At 38.6% G+C, this 21281-nt stretch overlaps 1 protein-coding gene across 3 annotated transcripts in view; it reads left to right on the top strand.

Annotated features, from left to right (window-relative positions):
* The first annotated feature begins 353 nt into the window (after positions 1 to 353).
* The window catches only part of LMAN1 (lectin, mannose binding 1), a 46189-nt gene continuing 25261 nt past the window's right edge, over positions 354 to 21281 (top strand). Inside the window, exons 1-11 of one of the 3 annotated variants that reach the window (XM_073213157.1) lie at positions 354 to 721; positions 3927 to 4081; positions 4163 to 4270; positions 5162 to 5223; positions 6255 to 6354; positions 9255 to 9378; positions 10999 to 11057; positions 11476 to 11608; positions 13023 to 13213; positions 13349 to 13419; positions 20873 to 21026. In XM_073213157.1, the coding sequence (XP_073069258.1) occupies positions 484 to 721; positions 3927 to 4081; positions 4163 to 4270; positions 5162 to 5223; positions 6255 to 6354; positions 9255 to 9378; positions 10999 to 11057; positions 11476 to 11608; positions 13023 to 13213; positions 13349 to 13419; positions 20873 to 21026 (1395 nt within the window). In that variant the 5' untranslated portion in view covers positions 354 to 483. Of the gene's footprint in view, positions 722 to 3926; positions 4082 to 4162; positions 4271 to 5161; positions 5224 to 6254; positions 6355 to 9254; positions 9379 to 10998; positions 11058 to 11475; positions 11609 to 13019; positions 13214 to 13348; positions 13420 to 20872; positions 21027 to 21281 lie in introns of all 3 variants that reach the window. The other 2 variants (XM_073213156.1, XM_017662165.3) reach the window with 2 other exon arrangements.

The raw sequence follows: 21281 nt of genomic DNA, 5'->3' as shown, positions 1-21281 counted from the left end.
TTTCCGTCAAAATTTGTTTCTGCAAAAGTCTACCTAATGTAAACCAGCTGTTGAATAATCGGTATCACTTCACAAGGAACGCCTTTCTTCTAATCCCGGGAAAGGTTTATTATAGCCCGGGAGAACTGGCGAGGTGCGTCTACAGGTGCTGGACTCACGAAGTCCGCCTCTCCCGTCTGCTAACAGGCACGGGAAAGGCATTGGGTCCTCCTCCAACACTCTGGTCGGGTGGGAGGGAACGCTCGCGCCATTCCGGCCCCCGTGGGACAGGATGAACCCGCCCACCGCACCGCCTCCAGGCCCCGCCCCCTCGTGTGGCCCCGCCCACCGCGCTTACGGTCCGCCCGGGGAGCGGAGGCCGGGGCGACGCTCACCCTTACCCCAGGGTCTCTCCGGTTCCACCAATCAGCGAGCGCCCTGTTGGCCGTCCGCGACTCCCGCGCCCCTCCCCCTCCCGCCGGCCTCCGCTTCCCAGAATCCAAGATGGCGGGATCCAGGCAGTGGGGTCCCCAGGCCAGAGTTCAGCCGCTTTTCTGCGCTCTGCTGCTGTCGTTCAGTCGCCTCGTCGGGAGTGACAGCGTGGGAGGCGACCCCGCGGCCGCTGGCGCCGCGGGCACCCCCGCCTCGCCGGCGCATCGCCGTTTCGAGTACAAATACAGCTTCAAGGGGCCGCACCTGGTGCAGAGCGACGGGACCGTGCCATTCTGGGCCCATGCGGGGAGTAAGCCGGGACCGGGGCGGGGGGCCCGGGTCCCCTCCGCGCCTTCGCCTCCTCCTCCTCCTCCTCTTCTTGCTGCACACCGTACACGCGTTAGAGGGGACCCTTTTCAGCAGGTCCCCTCGGGTCTGCAGGGTTCTCTCCGCCGCCTCCTAGGCTTTCCCCCCATTTTGCCCACCCCCTCACTCCTGTCCTCCCTTCTTTAATCTCGTCTCGTTGTTTCCGTTTAATATCGAGGTGTTTGGTTACTTCCTGCACTTCCAAGCACACTTTAACTCGCTCCTAGGCATCAGGTTTCACCCTAACGCCACGTCCCCAAGGGAAACGTACTGCAGTCTCAACCATCCCACCCTGACACCTGTCCTGGCAGCCCACTACCTCCTTTCCCGCTTCTCTTGGGTCCTCCCCTGCTCTCTTTTGTCCGGTGTCAGCAGCGGTTAATGCTCCACTTTGCACACTATGGCCCCTGACGGCTCCAGAGATGGCATGTGTTGGTTATTAGAGTAATGTTTCAGACTCTGGTCAGGGGGACCTTCCTACACTTGTGGAACTACACCTTCGATTTGCCTCTCAGTGACGTGGGTGTGGGCTTTGATCTTTTGTGTTAACACGTAACTTTACAGTAGTCACACTCGTCCCTTTTTTTAGTAGAAAAAGGAATGTATTTTTTTGATTGTTTCAGAACTTGAGACTAAAAATAGCATTGTATCTACAGCCATTTTTGGATTTTTGTTTTTTGTTTCTTGAGAAAATTTAAATAACCTGTGCTTCATGTTTTATTCACTCCGTTTGGTGAAGTTAGTAGATCGAGAGCCATGCTAGACATTGACATATGTTTAAAAAATATATATCTGTACTTTAGTGCTGATGTGTCACTGTTGACTAAGGAATCAGCCAGAGCACTTGGCATGATGTAACCTCTGTTCAGTGACCATCAGATGATCCCTTTGAAACAAGTGGCATGTGCCTTTGTAGGGAGAGACAAGCTTTAGCAATTTGTATTCCATCTTTAAATGTAATTAAGCAGTCATTTATATGAGGTTTCTAGACATCACTTAAAATTGTCCAATGCTTGAAACAAAATGTTTCATTCCTAGAAAGTACTGAATCAGAATGAAGAAACACTTTTAGGAAGGGCCCGTTTTACTGAAATTAATGTTTAACTAAAAGGTATAGGTTTCAATTTGACTTAATGACCAAGTCATTATTTGAAGTAGAGTACAGTTATTTTGTTTCTCACCAGACGTTTATTATGTGCTCTCCCATCAAGGGTATATTGCAGGGCATTTGTTACCAAGTAACGTTTTTTATACACAAAGATAATGTAGAATATACCAAACACACGTTTTTGTGTTTTTCTCTTTTTGGAAGGATGATGAATTTTTCAGTAATGGTGAATTTCTTCACATTTTTTCATTTCTCCATCTCTCCCGTTGCTTGCCGATCCTCCTCACACCTCTGACAGCACAAACGTCATCCCAATTAGGAATGTTAATCCACTACTCAAGTTAGTTACCTTGACTTGGTTTACAGAGTCAATTACCAACTAAGTTCATCTGCTGCTGAAATGTCAGATAATGTACCATGGTGAATTTAAGGTGTATGGCAAGTGGATTTGAAATGAAGGGATGGTATTTCAGCCATGACTTTTCTACCTCCTGACCCTGGAAATGAGTGCTGTGCATGGCCCTTGCTTTAATTATCACTGTAGTTTGTACAGTCTCACTGTTTTCTTAACTACATTGGTCATTTTTCTCTTTTCATTTGCCTTGAGATCCATAGCTTAAAACAATTTAAGATTGAGTTTAAATATGGCCCTTTACATTCATCCCCAAATTAAGACCAGACGGTGTTTCTGTTTCTTAACCCTAATGTCCTTTTGTACTGTCAGTATACATCCTTGGGTCCATAAGGACAAAAAGTGATAATTTATAACCCTTTGTGGCTCTCAGAGCTCTTCCAGCTTCTTTCTTTCTTTGATTGGATCCTTAGTAGGCAAGGCAGTTGTTAACTGTTTTACAGAAAAAATGAAAAAAACAAACCCTGATACTCAGAAAGGGTAAAGTCCTTGGAAAAGGTTACATAGTTAGTGTCTGTAGAATAGAACTCATATCCAGATCTTCTGACTCTATATCCAGTACTCTTTCCATGATGCCTGCCCCCAACTTTTAAGTGTTTGAAAGTGATCATGACAATGGCAGTTTACCAAAGCATCTCAACTTGTGTTTCTGTTAGATTTTCCTACCTTTAAAGAGACAGTACAGGTTATTTCCCAGCATGGATGTCAGAATTGACTGGTATCTGAATTACTATCTAAAATTGTTCATATTTAAGGCCTGTTGGGTGCTTTAGTGATCATCTAGTCCAATAATAGGAATAGCTAACATTTATTAAATTGTTTGTGCACTAAAAGAGGAACTTACATGCCAGTGAGGTCATTGGAGAAATGGAGCCACTTGTCTACAATTAAACAGCCAGTAAGTGGTGGAGCCAGGACTTGAACCTAACTTGGAAATGCAAAGCATGTGGGGCAATCACTGTTCTCCCTGAGAGTCGCTGGCACTGAAGAACTGTTCATTGACTTGAAATTCGGTTGATCTTTTCCCTAGAAGGGAAGTATAGATGCACAAACGTTTACATATAACTTTTGGGGTGTTTATGGAAGTGATTGAATCAGCCCCTTCATTTTACAGGTGAACATATGGTGAACCCAAGAGAGTAAGAGAATTATTTGCTCAGTCACACAGCTGAACTGAGACTAGGAATAAGTCTCTTGATTCCTAGTGGTATGTTCTTTTCACACTGTTTGAGCTTTCTAATATTTGAACTGATGAAATACATTGCAGCTTTTAAAAAATAATATGCAAATGTTTGAGGTATTTGAAAAATAATATTATGAGAATCAAATAGTTGGTTGGCTTTTTAAGCCATTATTTCCTTCCTCTTGCCCTTTGAATTTTTAGTGTATGGTTGTAGGTTTATTTTTTTTTTTTGCAGAAATATTTTACAATTCAAAGGTAACGAGGGGAATGTTAGAAAACTCTAAAATTTAGATGTTGAATTGTCAACATAAAATTTTTCCTAACAAAATTTTACAGGTTACAGTGTTAAAATTAGATCTCTGTAGGTATATGCAACAGCTTGGTGATGATTCAGTGAGTTTAGCTAATTATACCTTAAAGCTTTTCTTCTTTCCTTTTTGTTCTAGATGCTATTCCAAGTTCAGATCAAATTCGAATAGCACCATCTTTAAAAAGCCAAAGGGGATCGGTGTGGACAAAGACAAAAGCAGCCTTTGCGAACTGGGAAGTTGAGGTGACATTTCGAGTGACTGGAAGAGGTCGAATTGGAGCCGATGGCCTGGTATAATTACTTTAACTTAGAAAATGTATGTAAATACATGTATCTACCAGCCTCTAAGTGTTTCTCGTTACATGTTTACAGGCAGTGTGGTATACAGAAAATCAAGGCTTGGAAGGTCCTGTGTTTGGATCAGCTGATATGTGGAATGGTGTCGGAATATTTTTCGATTCTTTTGACAATGATGGAAAGGTATATTTGTTTTCAGGACTGTTACCCACTTTATATATCTGCTAACAAAGTTAGGCTATGAGAAATATAGCTTATTTAACACTCTTGTCAGTTTAATAGTAGAGAATTCTCCAAACTGTATTTTAAGTATGATGATTAGTCTTTATATAGCTGGGAATTTATAAATTTAAAGTTATGACGTTGTGATTTGTCATACACCAACTTGAGGTTGTAATGGATCCCTAACTGAGAACTTTGTAAGCTCCTTATATGTGCTTGGTTTTGATGGATAAGCATGAGCCATTTAGATGTTGATAGTGAAACCAGCAGTGTTTAGAAGACTGTTGCATTTTATTTTCATGAAAATACCCCTGCACATTACTACTGTTGAATGACATAATAATCTTTTCATATGTTAATCACTCTCTGATCAGCCAGTTTCTCTGATGATCTCTCCTAAAACAGTTGAGAGTAAAAAGTTACAAATTGGAAACGTTAACTTGTGCTTCAGCAACCTTAAGATTGATGTTCTTTGTTTCTGCTGCTGGTTTCTCTACTGATTATTGAAGGTCATTATTAGCAATTAAAGGAGAACTTTTAATAACTTCTTGAACACTGAGACCAGTTACTCCTCCTGTTACCAGGCTCAAGTCCCATGTCACAGTGTATCCTCAAACGTGTTTTGAGGTTGATTATTCAGACAGGGCAATCATCAGTCTTTACTGACATGTTATTAAGCGACTGTTTTTGACTAATTGTAAGTTTACTAAATGCTTCCTAATTAAGTGGATAGCTAATACTTTATAATTTTGAGTTCTAGAATTTTAGAGATGTAAGAGATCTTACAGCACATCCAGAATGATCTGTAATTCTTTGGTCTAAGGACCTTAAACACATTCTCTTTATTTTTAGAAAAACAATCCTGCTATAGTAATTATAGGCAACAATGGACAGATCCATTATGACCATCAAAAGTAAGTGTGTGTTTTTTACATTATTCCTGATTTCAGATTCTTTCTGGAAACTATAAAATACATTGTTTCAAATCTGAACATTTTCCAGATGAACTAAGATTATCCTTTTTCTTGAGATGTATTTTGTAACTTCATAGAACTGTTTTCATTTGTTTCTGTGTTATAGTTCTTTCTGTGGACCATCTCCAATTTCAAACACAAAAATGTGTTGTTTCATTTAACCTAAAATTATGTAATTCTTTGAAAGGTTTATGAAATATTCCTGGCTCTTAGTGATGCCACCAGTCATGTTTTTTCATCTTAGTAAAAGGAATATTTCAAATATAAAGTTCAAAGCCTTGGCTAACCTAATGGCTAACCATTTTATGCCTCCTTATGCAACCTTATTATTGCTTTATTTAAAGATTCTCAGTGGGCTACAAAGTTTCTGAGTGCTCAGTGTATTTAAAATGTTTGAATTAGTATGTACATTTTTAATTTTTACATGTTTACCAGTCACTGAACTCTAAGAAAAATTACCTGTCCACACTCCTATTTACTGTTTACTACCTTAGTGATTTTTAACCTTGATAGTTCATAATGACTATCTCTGGAGCTATTTAAAATAGATGTGCCAAGGCCTTTTCCTTGTGATTCTGCTTCCGTTGATTTAGGGTGGGATCTAGGCATCTGTGTTTTTAAAAGTCTCGTACCCGATCCTGATGGGATCTGCCCTCAGCTAAAGGACTTGTGCCCTAGTGTCCTAGAAGTGGATACCTTTCCCTTTGCTGTCCGCACATGGTAATATTGGCCCCTGATGTTACCCAGAGTCCTGACAGAAGTCAAGGAAAAACTCACGTGTCAACATTGTGTCTTCTGAATAAATAACTTCAAATATCCCAAACTCTGTCATAACTTGTTATTATTTTAATCTTTCTGGACATTAATCATTTTAAATAGTAATTAAAAATTTCTTTAATCATTTTAAAAGTCATTTAAATATTGAAAAGCGTCCTTAAGTTTCTTGTTTGTTTTCCTTTCCCTCATACCAGTGATGGTTCTAGTCAAGCTTTAGCAAGTTGCCAGAGGGACTTTCGTAATAAACCCTATCCTGTCCGGGCAAAGATTATATATTACCAGAAAACATTGACAGTAAGTAATATGCATTTAGAAATAATGAAATGAACAATATTCTAGTGTAACTTTTCATTCTGAGTCTTTGATAGATATTAAAAGCATTTAAATTAAGATATTAGGGGTGGGTGTCCCCTTTTATATATAAGAACATTGAAGATAGGAGATTTTAAGTAACTTGGACAATATCATACCAAGTAAGTAACAAAACTGTGATTTGAACCATGCACTGTGTTGATGGTAAGACTCTACTTGTGGTCTGAATTAAGGTAGAGGAGAGAAGATTGGGAGGTAGAGACAATGGGACTCGTATAGCAAATGAGTTGGCTTGGGGAAGGGAAGGTAAACACAGTTCTGGAGTCAGATAGCTCCTGAAATTCTGGCGAGTTACACTGCTGTGGTGGTAGAACTAGCCAAAAGCAGCACGTTTGTCTTTGAGGGAGGAGTGGGAAGGCAGAGGGTTGGCAATGAGCTTACTTGCAGACGAACTGAGGGTAGTATTTAGGTGGATATATCTAGCTGGCAGTTGTGATAACTAAGGTCACTAATACTGTGTGAACTTTGCTTTTTAAAGACTTACATAATACTGATAAGTAAAAAATACCTTGTATAAATTTTTCTTTCCCCTAAATAATGAGCTAGGCTTGCACTTTCTGTATATAAAAAAAAACTGAAAAAGGCAGTTCTTTGGAAAACTTTGTATATGCTCTGTCTTAAATTCCAAACTAACTTAGAGATCTCAGAATAGAGAAAAAGTGCTGTCTATTACGATTGACTTGGATTTGAGTTCCACAGCGATTGTTACACATCCCATACAGTTTCCTGAGGGTAATCAATAGGTCATGCTTCACGTGGCAGAACCCAGTCACCAGCCGTGGTAGGTGCAGACACACACTCGAGTTCATAAGTTGCAGGGAGGCTGCCTGCACGACCCAATGCAGTCCTCAGAACAGTCCTGCAGTCCAATGACCAGCAGTTCCCCAAAGAAGAAGTCTTGCAAAATGTACCCCCAAAGTTCTATAATCAGTTGAGGTTGGGCAACTGTATATTAGCATGTGAAAGATTCTGGGAAGTCCTAAAATAAATAAATGCTGAGCTCCATGTTCAGGCTTACTTGACCATAGAATTCTTTCTCCACTTAGTATCTCTGAGTGTCTGTGGAGCTAGTGTTCTGAAGAACGTATTTTAGACTTGCCAGGACACTTGGCCGGGACCTAATGGTTCTAGCCTTTGTGTTTGCTCAGGCTATTGTCCTCTCCTGTAATGCCCACCCCTGGCTCTCCACCTGGCAGAGTCGTGTACATTCTTGGGAGACCCTTTTCTACCAGATGTCCCAAACATCACCTCATAATGATTTGTCTCTCCAAAGCTGAGTGTTTTTTTCTTTAATGCTTATTTGACCTTTAAAATACATTGACTTGAATTGTCAGTTCACTATGGTTTGTATGTCTTTCCTCAGCAATATGATTGTAAACTTCTCAGTGCAGGCATTATTTCCTATATTCCTCATGGCCCTAATGTTCTGCCATTTTAGGTACTCAGATATGTTTATTAAATTAGTACCTACATCCTTAGCTTGTCCAGTTTGAACTTTGGGTAAAAACAAAGGGAGCAAGAAATGCTATCAGTGGACGAAACCTAGTCAAAACGAGATTTTAATATGGCAAGTTAATGAGTTGAAACTATGAGTGAGGAATGTTATCAGTGATCTCATGAAGAATTGTTACTAGTATTGGTCAGTGGGTGTATTGTACCTGTACAGTCAGAGTCCAAGCTTCCCTTCAAACTCATAGTATAAGGAATATATTACATCTTTTTTTTAAAATTAGAACTCAAGATTAAAAGACTTACTGATCAGAGGAAGCAAATATTGTTAGTCAACTAAATGGCAGGTGATGTAAAAAAATCATTACAAGTTCACATTTCCATCCTCCTTTATATAGAGATTAACCTTTCATATTGACAGGTATCTTTTCCACTTGCCAAAAATTGGGACCGAGTACTGTAACATTTTACCTGTGTGACTTAACTAAGACTAACAAAGCTTTGCACCTGGCAGTGAAGATAGGCATGCCCTTCCTCTGGTGCCCTGTACCTACTCCTTGCTTCCTCTCTATGTCAGCGGCTCTTTTTGGTGGTGGTGTTGGGGCCAGGGATGACGGTGCTCTAGAGACTGGGTTGAAGAATTGAAGGGAATTGAAGAGGCTAGACCACTGGCTGATTGGGGTCATGAGAGGAGTATTCATGTGTCAGGTGGATTTTCTTGGGCTATTTAGAATTCCAGGAATCTTTTAAGATATTTAGGGTCATTAATTCAAGAATAAATTCTGTAGATTAGGAACTTAGGTGTCTTTCTAGCTTTGTCATTTTCTTCCATTCTTGTCTATATGATATGTCACTTCTGCTGTCTCTCTGTTAACTTAGGCCAGTTATCCCCTGACTTTAATGAAGAGGAGCTCACTGCTAAGGCAGTCTGTTCAGTTCTCAACTATCTACAGAAAGAACTGTAAATTCAACCCATTTGTATCAGCTTTGTTACTGGGATTTGAGAACAAGTCTGATCCCTCTTCTCTTTAAGAAACATTCAAAGAGACTGAGTGAGACTCCTTAAGAAAAGGTGAACCAAATTCTACTTCAGGAAGATTTTCATGGAAAGTTATCAGATTTTTCTCTTTAAACCTTTGCTTCATAGTAGTACAAAAATCATTTTCTTAAGTGAGACATCTTGTTATATGATACCAAATTAGGTCATCTAATAGACAAAGGATGCCCTTTATAATAATAAGAGAAGGCCGATAGTTTTTTGACAGTTGGTTATTAGACCAAATATAAACATCAAATAGTTTTAGTCATAAATTGTTTGAAGTTCATTTGACAATGTCTGTTGTAAGAGCTGCAGCTACAGTGTGTCTTTCTAGGTAATGATCAATAATGGCTTCACACCAGATAAGAATGATTATGAATTTTGTGCCAAAGTGGAAAATATGATTGTCCCTGCACAGGGGCATTTTGGAATATCTGCTGCAACTGGAGGTCTTGCAGGTAAATCTTGCTATTTTTAGTAAGTTATATGTTTCTAAATTGAGTTTTATTGGGAATAGCATATTTTGGAGATGTGCGGACTTGTGTACTTTTAATTAATCTCTTAAGACTAGTTTTAACTTTCCCATAGTCTGCGGTACCAGTGCATTGTCTCTTGGACTGCCAGTTCTCTTCTTATATTCCACGGGTACACAGTTGGCTGGGCTGCAATGCAGTTAGTAAATTAGGGCATCAGTTTGGATGCTGTTTTAAAGTGAAGGAGACATTTAAAGTTGAGATTATAAAAGGTTAATTGCCAAGTGTTTTAGGATCCGAGAGTTGTCACAGCACATTTAGTTGAATTTGGTAGCCTGGGGAAATATTGGGAACTAAAGTATAAAAAAGATATATTTACCTTTCTTTTTCCACATGTGGTGAAAAGTGAACTTGCTTATTCAACATTAATACCATCTTGTGTTTATGTAGTACATTGTATAATTTTTTTTTCAAATATAATAATTGTTCTTTTACAACCACCACAGAAGGAGGGAGAGAGGACAGATCATATTTACCCTATTTTTAGAAGAGTTTGCCAAAAGCTTGGATTGAAGGACTTTCTAAAGATCACATGGCCAGTAATGGTTAGACCCAGGCAGGACTTGGTTTAGATTTCTGACTCCTGGGCTGAGTACCCTATTATAACACAATGACTCCTAAAGTTGCTTAACTTACACTGAAGTATTGCAGTTTTCTCTTTAATCTGGCTACAAATCTAGGTCTCCATAGCAGTGGCAGAAAGCATAAAGATTGCTACAGAGTTAAAATTAATTGCTTTTGCTTTGTGGATGTGACTAGCCAGAATTGGTATTTATATTTCGATATTATGAGGTATGGTCTGCTAAGTGCTGTTTTCAGCTTAAACATCTTGAAATTAATTTTAATCAAATTAAATTTTAATTTTAAAATTTTTAATTTTTTTATGATTTTAGACAAAATCACTAATATGCACTGTGTGAGGGAAAAAATAAGAATGACATATAGATAACCATCTTATCTAAGTCAGAATGCTTTGAGAGTAAGAGGAGATGCTATAAGTAATGCCAGGATAAACATGGATAAATCAGGCTGTCCCAGGAAGGCAGGACAGGGCAGTGTCATGTTTGTAATAGAAAGTAAGGCAAGAAGTAGAAGTGGTAAGTGCTGTAAAAAGGTTTAGACTCAGGTAGGCACAGGAAATACATGGCCAGAATTTTGTCTCATTTCACTGGGACATAGTCCATGAAGGAGACTTGTGGGAAAATATGGGGGTATCTTGGTACCAAGATTAGTACTTTGGTCTTGTTTTGACCCCACATTTTTTATTAATTCCCTTATCAGACACTTATTAAGCATCTATTAATATGTTAAAACTGTTAAATGTTCGGGTTTAGGAGTAAAGTGAGTTTGAGCTTATTTTTAATGTAAATCTTTCAGGTAAATTTTTGTCTCTAAGCTCACAGAACTCCATTGCCTTTACCAGAGATAATATTTATTATCTTCCTTACTGATTATTTTTTTTAAAGCAATAGATATCTGTGAAGTAAATAGACAGCCATAAAAATAATTGTGGGGCTTTTTTAATTTTATTTATTTAATTTGTAGATGACCATGATGTCCTTTCTTTTCTGACTTTCCAATTGACTGAGCCTGGGAAAGAGCCGGTAAGTGTACCCATGTTTTCAGAAAATCTGTTCTCAGTTTAGTGGTTTTGCCTTATAGCTGAAGAATTGGAAAGAGGGACTTGCCTTAGGTTTAGATCTTGTTTCTGCCAGTTACTGCCATATAATCTTGTGCAAGTTACTTAACCTCTGTAATGCCCCGTTTCTGCACTGGCCACCTCATGACATCATGAGCATTAACTAGGACAAAGCTTTTCTAGCAAGCACTCAATAAATGGTAGAGACTATTATTATTTTTGCAATTATTAGTAACAAGAGTAAATTGGCTACAATTTAAATAAATCACTTTTCTATGTTCACCTTTCAGCTAGTGGTAGACTAGTTAAAATGAGAAAAATAACATATTGAGGTTTATTATTAATTTTTTAAAAAACAATCTGTTCTTAAAACTCCAAAAAAGCCTGTACCAGATAAAGAAATTTCAGAAAAAGAAAAAGAGAAGTATCAGGAGGAATTTGAGCACTTTCAACAAGAGTTGGATAAGAAAAAAGAAGAATTCCAGAAGGACCACCCTGACCTTCAAGGGCATCCTGGTAAGTTGTGGCGGAGCTGTCTTAAGAGCTACGGGGATACTTGTGTGTCAGCTGGCACGTGCATTCATCTCAGCCTCACTCTCTTATTGGCACATTCCAAGTAATTTCTGGAAACAATTTATGAGCAAATCTTCAGTCTTACAGGGCTTAGGGATTGGTGTTTCTACCAGTTAGAGTGTGGCTTAGTGGAGAGGGCAGAGGAGTACCACTGTGATGTGCATGAACAGCGAAGCCCTGGCATGTGAGCTCTGTGAGGACAGGGATTTTGTTTGTTGTGTTTGCTGCTGTGTCCCTTAAACCTAAAAACAACAGTGCTGACCTAGTAATTGAGATTCAATAAATAACTGAATGAAACCATCCAAGATCTATTTCTTCCCTTTTAGTAGCACACTTACTGATTTAGAGGTAATACTTAAAACTATCAAAACTATTGTGAGAGTACTATGAAGTGATTATCTGGCTTTCTTTCTCTTACTACTCAACAGAATTCTGGACTTAAAGGGTTGAAAATTTAAAAATATTTGTCTGAGCAATGTAATTAAGAACTTAAGTGTGGTACATGTCAAAAATGAAACATGTTAAGACCAAATAGAGTGACTATATTATCTGTTGACTTCTATTATCCAAGTTGTTCCCTATCTACACAAATGACCAATGCTGTTTTTAATAAAGCTCATGGATAGCTTTTGAACTGTGTATGTTGTATGTAATTCTCAAATCATCAACAGTGTGATTCAGACTTGAGATAAAAATGAAAGATAAATTTCATTCTTTTCTTGGATTTCTTTTAAACATCACGTATGATTTGTGAGTATATCCTGAAGGTTATTGTAGTAAAGTTTGAATGAAACGATCTATTTTCAGCATGGTCAAGTATAGAAGGAAAGTCAGCTCTTCTCCACTCCATTTCTTAATCTTTTACAGAAGTAAAATGTATAGATTTTAAACATATAGTTTGATGAGTTTTGGCAAATGTGTATACCAATTTAAGTATCAGATCAGTACATGGAGTATTTTTATCACCCCAGAAAGTTTGCTCACGCCTGTTTAAAGTCAGAAGGCCTTCCACAGAGGCAACCACTTTTCTGATGTGTAGTAACATAGAGAGTTCTGCCTGTTCATATAAATACAATCACACAGTATATTTGAAAGAGAAAATGACTTTTAGGTGAAAAAAAATTCAGACCTAACTTGTAGTAATTGGTCAACCACCAGATATGACAAAAAACAAACAGTGATTTAGTCCTGATTAGGTGAGTCATCTGTGTGCTTGCTGTTGGAGAGAGCATGGCCACTGTCTTGGTGACGATGTTCTTATTTTAGTGTATGTTGGTACTTTGGACACCCTTGATGTTTCGAAAACTATATTGGAGGTGATTCTAATAATTTTAATTTGTACTATCCATTTCAGCAGATGACATATTTGAGAGTGTAGGAGATCGTGAGCTGAGACAAATCTTTGAAGGACAGAATCGTATTCATCTTGAAATCAAGCAGCTGAACCGACAATTAGATATGATTCTTGATGAACAGAGAAGATACGTCTCTTCTTTGACAGAGGAGATACCCAAGAGAGGAGCAGGAGTCCCAGGGCAGCATGGACAGGTGAGCTTTCAACATACAGATACACCTTACTTAGCCTTTTGTGAAAGAGAAGTAGAAAAAAGCAGCTGCTCTGTTGTGTATTCCTGTAGAATGGGGGTTATTGAGCTGACAGTTGACCTTTTGCTTTTCCTCCAGATCACTCAACAAGAACTGGATACTGTTGTGAACACACAGCATGAAATTCTGAGACAAGTAAATGAAGTAAAGTAAGTGTACAAAAGTAATATCTGGTTTTATGTGATAGCCGTATCCTAAATTCATGACTTCTCTAGATATGCAAACACGTTATTATTTATAAGATTCCTCTTGAGGCTAAGAATCACATTCTAGATTCACGTTATAAGTAGGGAAATGTAAAGTACAGGAACTTCTGATACTTAGAAACTGCAAATGTGTCTAAATTTTTTTTAATTGTTCTGAGACAGAAAAGAAAAAAATACTTCACATTAAAAAAAAAGTTTGTCATGGTTACTTGACAGCCAGGAGTACTCATTCTTTTCTCAAATATAAAAAGGATATGTGTAATAAATAACAATTCCATGAAAAATAATAAGGAATAAACATGCACCAGCATTTAGGACTGTGCTACAAACATACCTGATGCAGGAACTTTTCTTTCTCATGGAATGAAACTATTTTAAAGGAAATATGCTATGTTTGACTACCTCTTTTTTATTCTATCTTGTATCGTAAGAGAGACTGGACAAAGAGTTGGAGCATAGAAGAGGTACTGTGCCCTGGGAACATTGAAGGATAAGTTACTAAAAAGAGGTCAGTTATGCAGATAATGAACAGCTTTCAGTCCCAGGGGCAGAGAATCAGCCAAAATGTCACATTTCATAAACTAATACTTTAGAGCACTGCCCCAGCCAGTACAACCCATGAGAAACAAGAATGTAAACGTGAGTTCTTTACAACTGGAAAATTAAACAGGATTAGATTAAGCAGAAGGTGATAGTATCTAATACCTGGGGATTAAAGGCAACCCAGCTTGTAACTGCAAATTTGTATTTCTTTCAGTAATAGTCTTTGACATTTTTAAATATCTTCAAGTTGTAAACTCATGACTGAAATATTTGTGATCCTAAATGAATAAATTCTTTTAGAAATAGACTGGATCATATAGCATTATTTCAAAAAACATTTTGATCTAATTTTAGACTTCAGATGTTGCAGAAATAGTACAGTTTCCTTATATCCCTTATCCATTTTCCTCTAACGGTAACATCTTACGTAACGGTAGTATAGTGGTGGAAATCAGGAAATTGACACTGGTGTTGTACTATTAACTAAACTAATGATCTTATTCAGATTTCACCAGTTTTCCACCAGTGCCTGTTTTCCTGTTCTAGAATCCTATCCAGGGCTGCACATTGCATATAGTTACTTCTCTTTAGACTTTTGCAGTTTGAAATAGTGCATCTTTCTTTGTTCTTGACTATGACAATTTCCAGCAGTTATCTGGTCCATTATCCCTCGATTTGATTCCATAGGGTGTTTACTTATGATTGGACAGAATTTTGCATTCTTGACAAGAGTATACAGTGTATCACGTTCAGGATGTTGATGTGTCTTGCTGCCAGTACATTGGCTGGCAGTCACTTGGTTATGGTGGTTTCTTCCTGGTTTCTCTACTTTAAAATTACTATATTTTCTTTAGCAGTTAATATCTTGAGAAAAATACTTTGAGACTATGTAAATACCTATTTCACTTTAAACTTCTGCTCCTTAATATGGGCATCCACTGATGTCTTAAACAAGAACGTGATATGTACTAAATGCTGATTTTTCTTTTTTTTTTTGTCATTCTTCCTATATTTATGTATTGGAATTCTGTAAGGATCAGCTACTTCTTTTCTCACATTTATTTATTTAATCAATTATATATCAGTATGGACTCATGGATATTTATTCAGTGGGTTACAGTCTAGTGCAATCTTACTTACTGTGTTGCTTATAATTCCAGATCTGTCATTAGGAGCTTCTCCAGGTTGGCTTCTGTGTTCTTTCAACAGGCCCCCACTTTTTTTCCAAGCATTTCTTTGCTTTCTGGCACGACACTCTCTTTCAGGCTCATTTTGTATTTTTTTCTGACCCAGCTCTAGAATCAGTCACTTCTCCAGTGAGCCCTGAGTCCTTTCACTGGAGAAAGGTATTTAGAAACCAAGATCTGGCCCCTAGGTGTGCTCATTATTACTGGAGTACCATTGCTTCTAGGCTCTCTTAGTGGGCAGAGCTTAGAGCATATGTGAATGTGTACTAACACACATATATATCTATATATTGTGTGTACATCAGTGTACATTTGCATTAAAAAACAAGAGATTTTGGATACTTTGAATTCCAGTTGGACCAGACGAAACACCATGGGATTGATTTTTAGCCTTCTTCCCTTCCCTGTTAATAAAATTCTTTCTCCAAGAGGGAGAAACCTGGTTCTTTCTCTCTATAATGTATTTATTTATTGGCTCAGTTTTAGTTTGCACATAAAGTGGTTTGAGATGGTTGACCCATATCCCTTTGAGGGCTACTGACAGATTATGTAAAGTTCCTTTTGCCTCTAGCCTTAACAGTGTCTAGTCCAGACACTATTTTCCAGATAGTTACTTAGTTTAGTTCTTTTCCTACGTCAGTATAATTATGATACTCATTTTTAAAACAGTTAGGTTCTTGGTCAGTGTTTGTATTCCTCCTGCATCCTCTTATGTTTTAGTGGTTTGTATTTTGGGTATATATGAAGGGTATGTGAATACCATGGTTCTGATTACCAAGATGTGTGGGTGTGTACTCATTGACGTAGCTCTGCCTTTTTGTCACAGCTATCCCATTCTATTCTCCCCTCTCTCTAGCCCTTTCCCACCCAGTCCCTGTTTAACCCATCTCATTAGTTTCTCATTGGCTCTTCCTATATTCTACACATGCATATTTTCTTAGATCCCCTCTTTCTTACGCGAGTGGTAGCGTACCTCAGATAGTCTTTTGTGCTTTGCTTGTTTCACTTCAGAGTAGTACCAGAACATTTTTAGATTCAATTTGTTGTTTGTATATCTTAGCCATCGAATTGTACTATCCATGAAAGCATTTACTTAGGGTCGTTAGCAGTCCTTGTAAACTCTCGCTTACTAATTGATGAATGTTGTAAAGTTCGTGTAAAAATTGGACTCAAATTTCTGAGTTTGTCCTCTAGAGCTTTTTCTTCAGATTAAGCTTTAGAAAAACTGCAAACAGGAAATATTTGCCTTTTATGGAAGGGATGGTTTGTGTCTTCATGGATTTTCACATTCTTATGGAATCATAGAATTTTTTTGGCAGAAGCATGTAGTTCAATCCCCTTTGCTTTACAGAAAAAAGAAAAAAAAGGTCCTAAATGATAAAAGATGATAATATGAAGAGTCAGGAGTACTTTTCATTATCTCACTTCTAAATGTTATTTATAGCATACCATAAAGACTGAATTTTTATTCTTATTATAGAAATTCCCAAACATACAAAAAAGTCGAGAATACTCTAAGAGCCCTCCCCATCTCCCCACCCCCAGTTTAGTTATTAATAACCGAGCAGCAGCCTGAGCCTTCATTATGAAGTGCCTCATTGACCCCTCTAAGCCGTAATAGCCAGCGACGGCCCCAGCCTAAACCCGTCATCTCATCAGAGGTTGAAGAAGAGTGACACGCTCTCCTTCTAAAATTCTCTCTCCGTATAAAAAGGAGAATTTCTCCTACCACTTGTTTGCTATCCTGAAATAGTCCAGGAAAGGCAGAATAGATACTTGTTTCTTGCCTTTTAACCATTTTTCAGAATAATGAGTTGGCGCCCTGGCAGTCTCCAGGGTTAAACGATGAGGTAGAGAGAGGTAATTTTTTTTCAACTCAGGGATTTTAACGTATTTTGCTCTTTTGATCCATGAGTGTTACAATCGTCTCATCTTTGGCCACTAACAGCCCCTGCTGGTTAGTTTCTGCATCTTCTTGACACAATTCCAGTGGTGTTCGGTAGCCTCCTTCCTTTCACGGTGTAAGACTTCCAGGTTTCTCTTGTGCGTTTCTGTCCCATCTGTGGCAGAAGGCATTTTTCTTCGGAGCCCTGGTCTTTTAGTAAGAAATGGTATTTGTAGACAGTCTAATGTTCATTGCTACTGAATTGTCATTGCTTCTAGGCCTTTTCAGCAAGCAGAATTACAAATTTTTTTGAGCTTTACATTTGTACGTGTTGGCTTGTGTCATTTGTTACTTGATTATATTTTTTCAAATGTTGGATCCAAAGTGTAAATGCTCTTTTGGTGAGTAGGCAGTGTTGAGCATTTCATGTGTACCTTTACTAATTTATTGAATGCCTGTTGTGTTCTAGGTGCTGCAGTAGGCATTTTCACATCAATATTCTCCCATGTTCTTTGGGGACCTTGCCCTTACCCTCTTCTTTACCTTACCTTACCTGTCCCTATAATGTAATACTTAGGCTGCTTAGCAATCTTCATTTATTCCTGATCATCACATTGTCTCATTCAAGACAGTCCCTACTGTCCTCAAGCCGAGCCACATAGCCCAGCCCACCCCTGAAGCTCTTCCTGGGAGATGACCTTGCCTCCTCCGTCTCTTCTGTGCTCCACCCTTCCTCCCCCTCTTGTCTCCGTCCACACAGTCCATAATCCAGGCCAGTCCTTAGCTCTGGATCCCATTCTTTCTATTTCTGACTCTTAACTCTGTGAGTATCCTCTCTCTGTCTTCTACATTTAGCATATCCCTTAGTGCTACGTCTTCCAAAAAAGAGTAAACCAACCCATTTGCCTCTGCTTCCAAACCACTGTGATGTGCTGTCACAGCTCTGCAGTGTTCTCCGTGCAGTCACTGGAACTCTAGTAGTGGACACCTTTCAGTCCTTGTCGGACTGGACTTGCTGTAGCAGCTGACACTTGGTATCACTCCTTCTATCTTGAGACATTTCCCTTTCAAGACCTCGGCATACCACTCAACTCTTGGTGCTCTGTGGCCTCTCTGCTTCCATTTAGCTTTCTTCACTTGTTCCTTTTACTTACATCATACTTTCACAGGTGTTTTTCTGTGTGGTTTTATCCAGCCTGCTTTTCACTTGACCTGTTCGCTAAGCGAAAGAGACCTTCCACTCACCACAGTCTCATCCCCACAGAACACTCCTTATCCTTTAACACTCAGTTCCGGGTGCTTAGCTAAGTTAAATGTGTCTTTCTTTGTGGAACTCTAGATGTGCTTCTGTCACATTGCTCTCCTGGTAGACTGTCAGTCTCAGCGAGGCAGGAATTATGTTTCTCTTACAGTTTCTACACCTAAACATTGCCTGTCTCATAACATGTACCAAATAAATGTTAGCAGAATCAAAAGGCAATTGAATGATTGAACTAGGATCACTATAAGTGAGACATCTTTATATATCAAAAAGACATTCATGTGGAAGCAAGATGATGCTTCTGGGAAGCAGTGTTCTTCAATGCAGATATGTGAGAAAGCTGTATATTCTGGGATGCTTTGTTCTGGTATTTTAGGTATATTAAAATATAATCCTTAGTTTGGGTTTTAATAGAAGAGTGTACATTCACACATGAATTTCTTGAGCATGTATGCCCATTAAAAGAAATTTTAATCAATACATGCCATTTATTCAGAAAACACTTGAGATAGTTTGTAAAAAGTTTTAAAGTGTTCATTGCTCTTGTAACTCAAATATAATTTCTTAAAACTTACTGTACTTAACCTTTAGCGTGGCGTGTACTAAGTAATTCTGTGATTTGAGTTGCTCTTTTTTGTTTTCTTCCAGCAAAGCTTTTACTTTCTAAATTAAAGTTTACTCCAAGGAAATTAGTTAGATAATGTATTTATTCATTCATCCCAATTGAACTATAACTTGAAGGCAGTGTCAGGAAATCAGAGACATGATCCCTGTACTTGGGGCAGCATGCTCTAGGAGGGAGATAATCCATTTGTACAGATTCAAGGGAGAAAAGTATGAGTGGGAGGGGGGCGGGTGGGGGAGAGTAGTTGCATTTGGCAGGGAAGGGTCAGGGGAAGGAAAATATAGAAGAAAGGCAGCCATTTGAACTGGGCTTTTCCATTTTAGTCCTGTCTTGAGTGGAGGGGTCAGAACTAGAAACACCATCACAGATAGGAAGGCTTAAAGCAAAGGGTTTTTGCAGGGAATGGCAGGAGCCAAGACAGCCAAAGGGGAGTAGTAGGAAACAGAGTTAGAAAGATGAGCTGCAGAGAGAAGAAGGAAGGATTTTTAAAGCCTGGCCATTTTCAAATATACACAAAGGTAGAGAGATTAGTATATTGAACCTCTGCATTTCCATCAGTATAGTTGGACCTCTGCTTCAACAGCTGGAAACATTTTGCCAGTCCAGTCTTATTTTATCTACTTCATGAAAAGATCCCCACACTTGAAGATATATCATAATATGAATGTTAATAACATGAGCTTTTAAGTACTTTAGGTAAACTAACCTGGCATTTTCAGGTAGCTCAAAAATCATAAATGTTCTTTTTCTTTCATTATATAAATAATAGCCCTGATTAGTGGAAAACAAGTGCAAGTCTCTTACTGTCATGCTTTCAGATGCATAACCATAGGTCCCACTCAGTGGTAGAGTTCTTTATCTTACATCTGAATGGTGGAATCACATCTTACGTGGAGATTATATGAAGTCAGTGTGTAAGGTAAAGTGTTGCATAAGGTTTAAATTACCATTCAAAAAGAGACCACATTGGAGACGGCCATGCCATCAGCTCATTACACCAAACAACCAGTTTTTACCTTCAGATTTGAGACAGACAGGTAATACTTTTAATTGGGTTCTAGTTGAAGCACTAGGTTTGTATATAGAGGCTTCCTAATAGGACTTCAGGGAGACATAGACAGAATTGCATTTGTCTTAGAGGTCTCCAAAAGCACCCCTAAGTTCTATAATTTACTAGAAGTACTCACAGCTTGTGAAGAGGGAAGGATATAAAGTAAAATCAGCCCCCAAAAATCGTGCCTCAGGTGGAGTCCAGGAGAAACTAGGCACAGGCTTCCAGTTGTCTCTCTCAGTACAGTCACACAAACAGTACTTATTCCTCCCAACAGTGATGTGACGTCATGGGCAAAGTGTTGTCAACCAAGGAAGCTCCCCCAGCCTTTGTGTTGGGATACAGGGGTCAGGCACACAGACACGGAGCACCACTGTGACTGAACTACTCAGTCTGCAGTCCCTTTTGGATGTCAAACTGAGCGGCATAAGGCCCCAGGCAAACAAATATGAATCACATTGTTAGAATAAACTATCTGGCATGGCCCAAGGCCCGCAGGCAGTCACAGACACACTTACCAGGAAGGATATTCCAAGGGCTTAGAGGTTACCTCCCAGGGGCTGGTCAAGAGCCAGGCCTGAAAATTCACCTTTGCCATGTGCAGGATTTGGTCAGCCCACGCATGATGAAATAATCCTTGCACGACACTAACCATTTAGAAAGATGTAAGTTCATTAGGACTGTCATCCATTATGTTATTCATTTATAATACTGATTTTCACACAATTTATCTTTTCTTATGATCTGTCTTGGGCTTAGAAATGTATCTAATCATTTGAAATACGTGCCTGAAAAATATAATCTCTGTTATGATTCCATCATCTAAAGGGAATTTCTATTTCAGGAATTCCATGAGTGACACTATCAGACTGGTCAGTGGCATACAGCATCCTGGATCTGCAGGGGGAGTTTATGAGACAACCCAGCACTTCAATGACATCAAAGAGCACCTTCACATAGTAAAGCGAGACATAGATAACTTAGTGCAGCGAAATATGGTAAGTGTTTTTCCTCTGCTTTTATAATTTTTGCACTCTTCTTTAGGAAAGGAAGAGTACACATTCTACTCTTAACTTGTTAATGCTAATAATACTCATTTTTAATATTCAGGGTAAAATTATTCCATATGATCAAATGTTTATGTGTTCCCTGCTTCCATAGCTGATTGAAATGAATTTTTTTCTAATTCCTATTCCAATTGGTGGAGCTGTTACACTCTCTGACTGTATTTTTTCTTGGTTCTTTTTCCCTAA

The sequence above is a fragment of the Manis javanica genome, chromosome 9 (assembly GCF_040802235.1).
Source record: "Manis javanica isolate MJ-LG chromosome 9, MJ_LKY, whole genome shotgun sequence".
Taxonomy (NCBI): Eukaryota; Metazoa; Chordata; class Mammalia; order Pholidota; family Manidae; genus Manis; species Manis javanica.
Note: the sequence above shows the minus strand (reverse complement) of the source record. Positions and strands in the feature narration are given on the sequence as shown.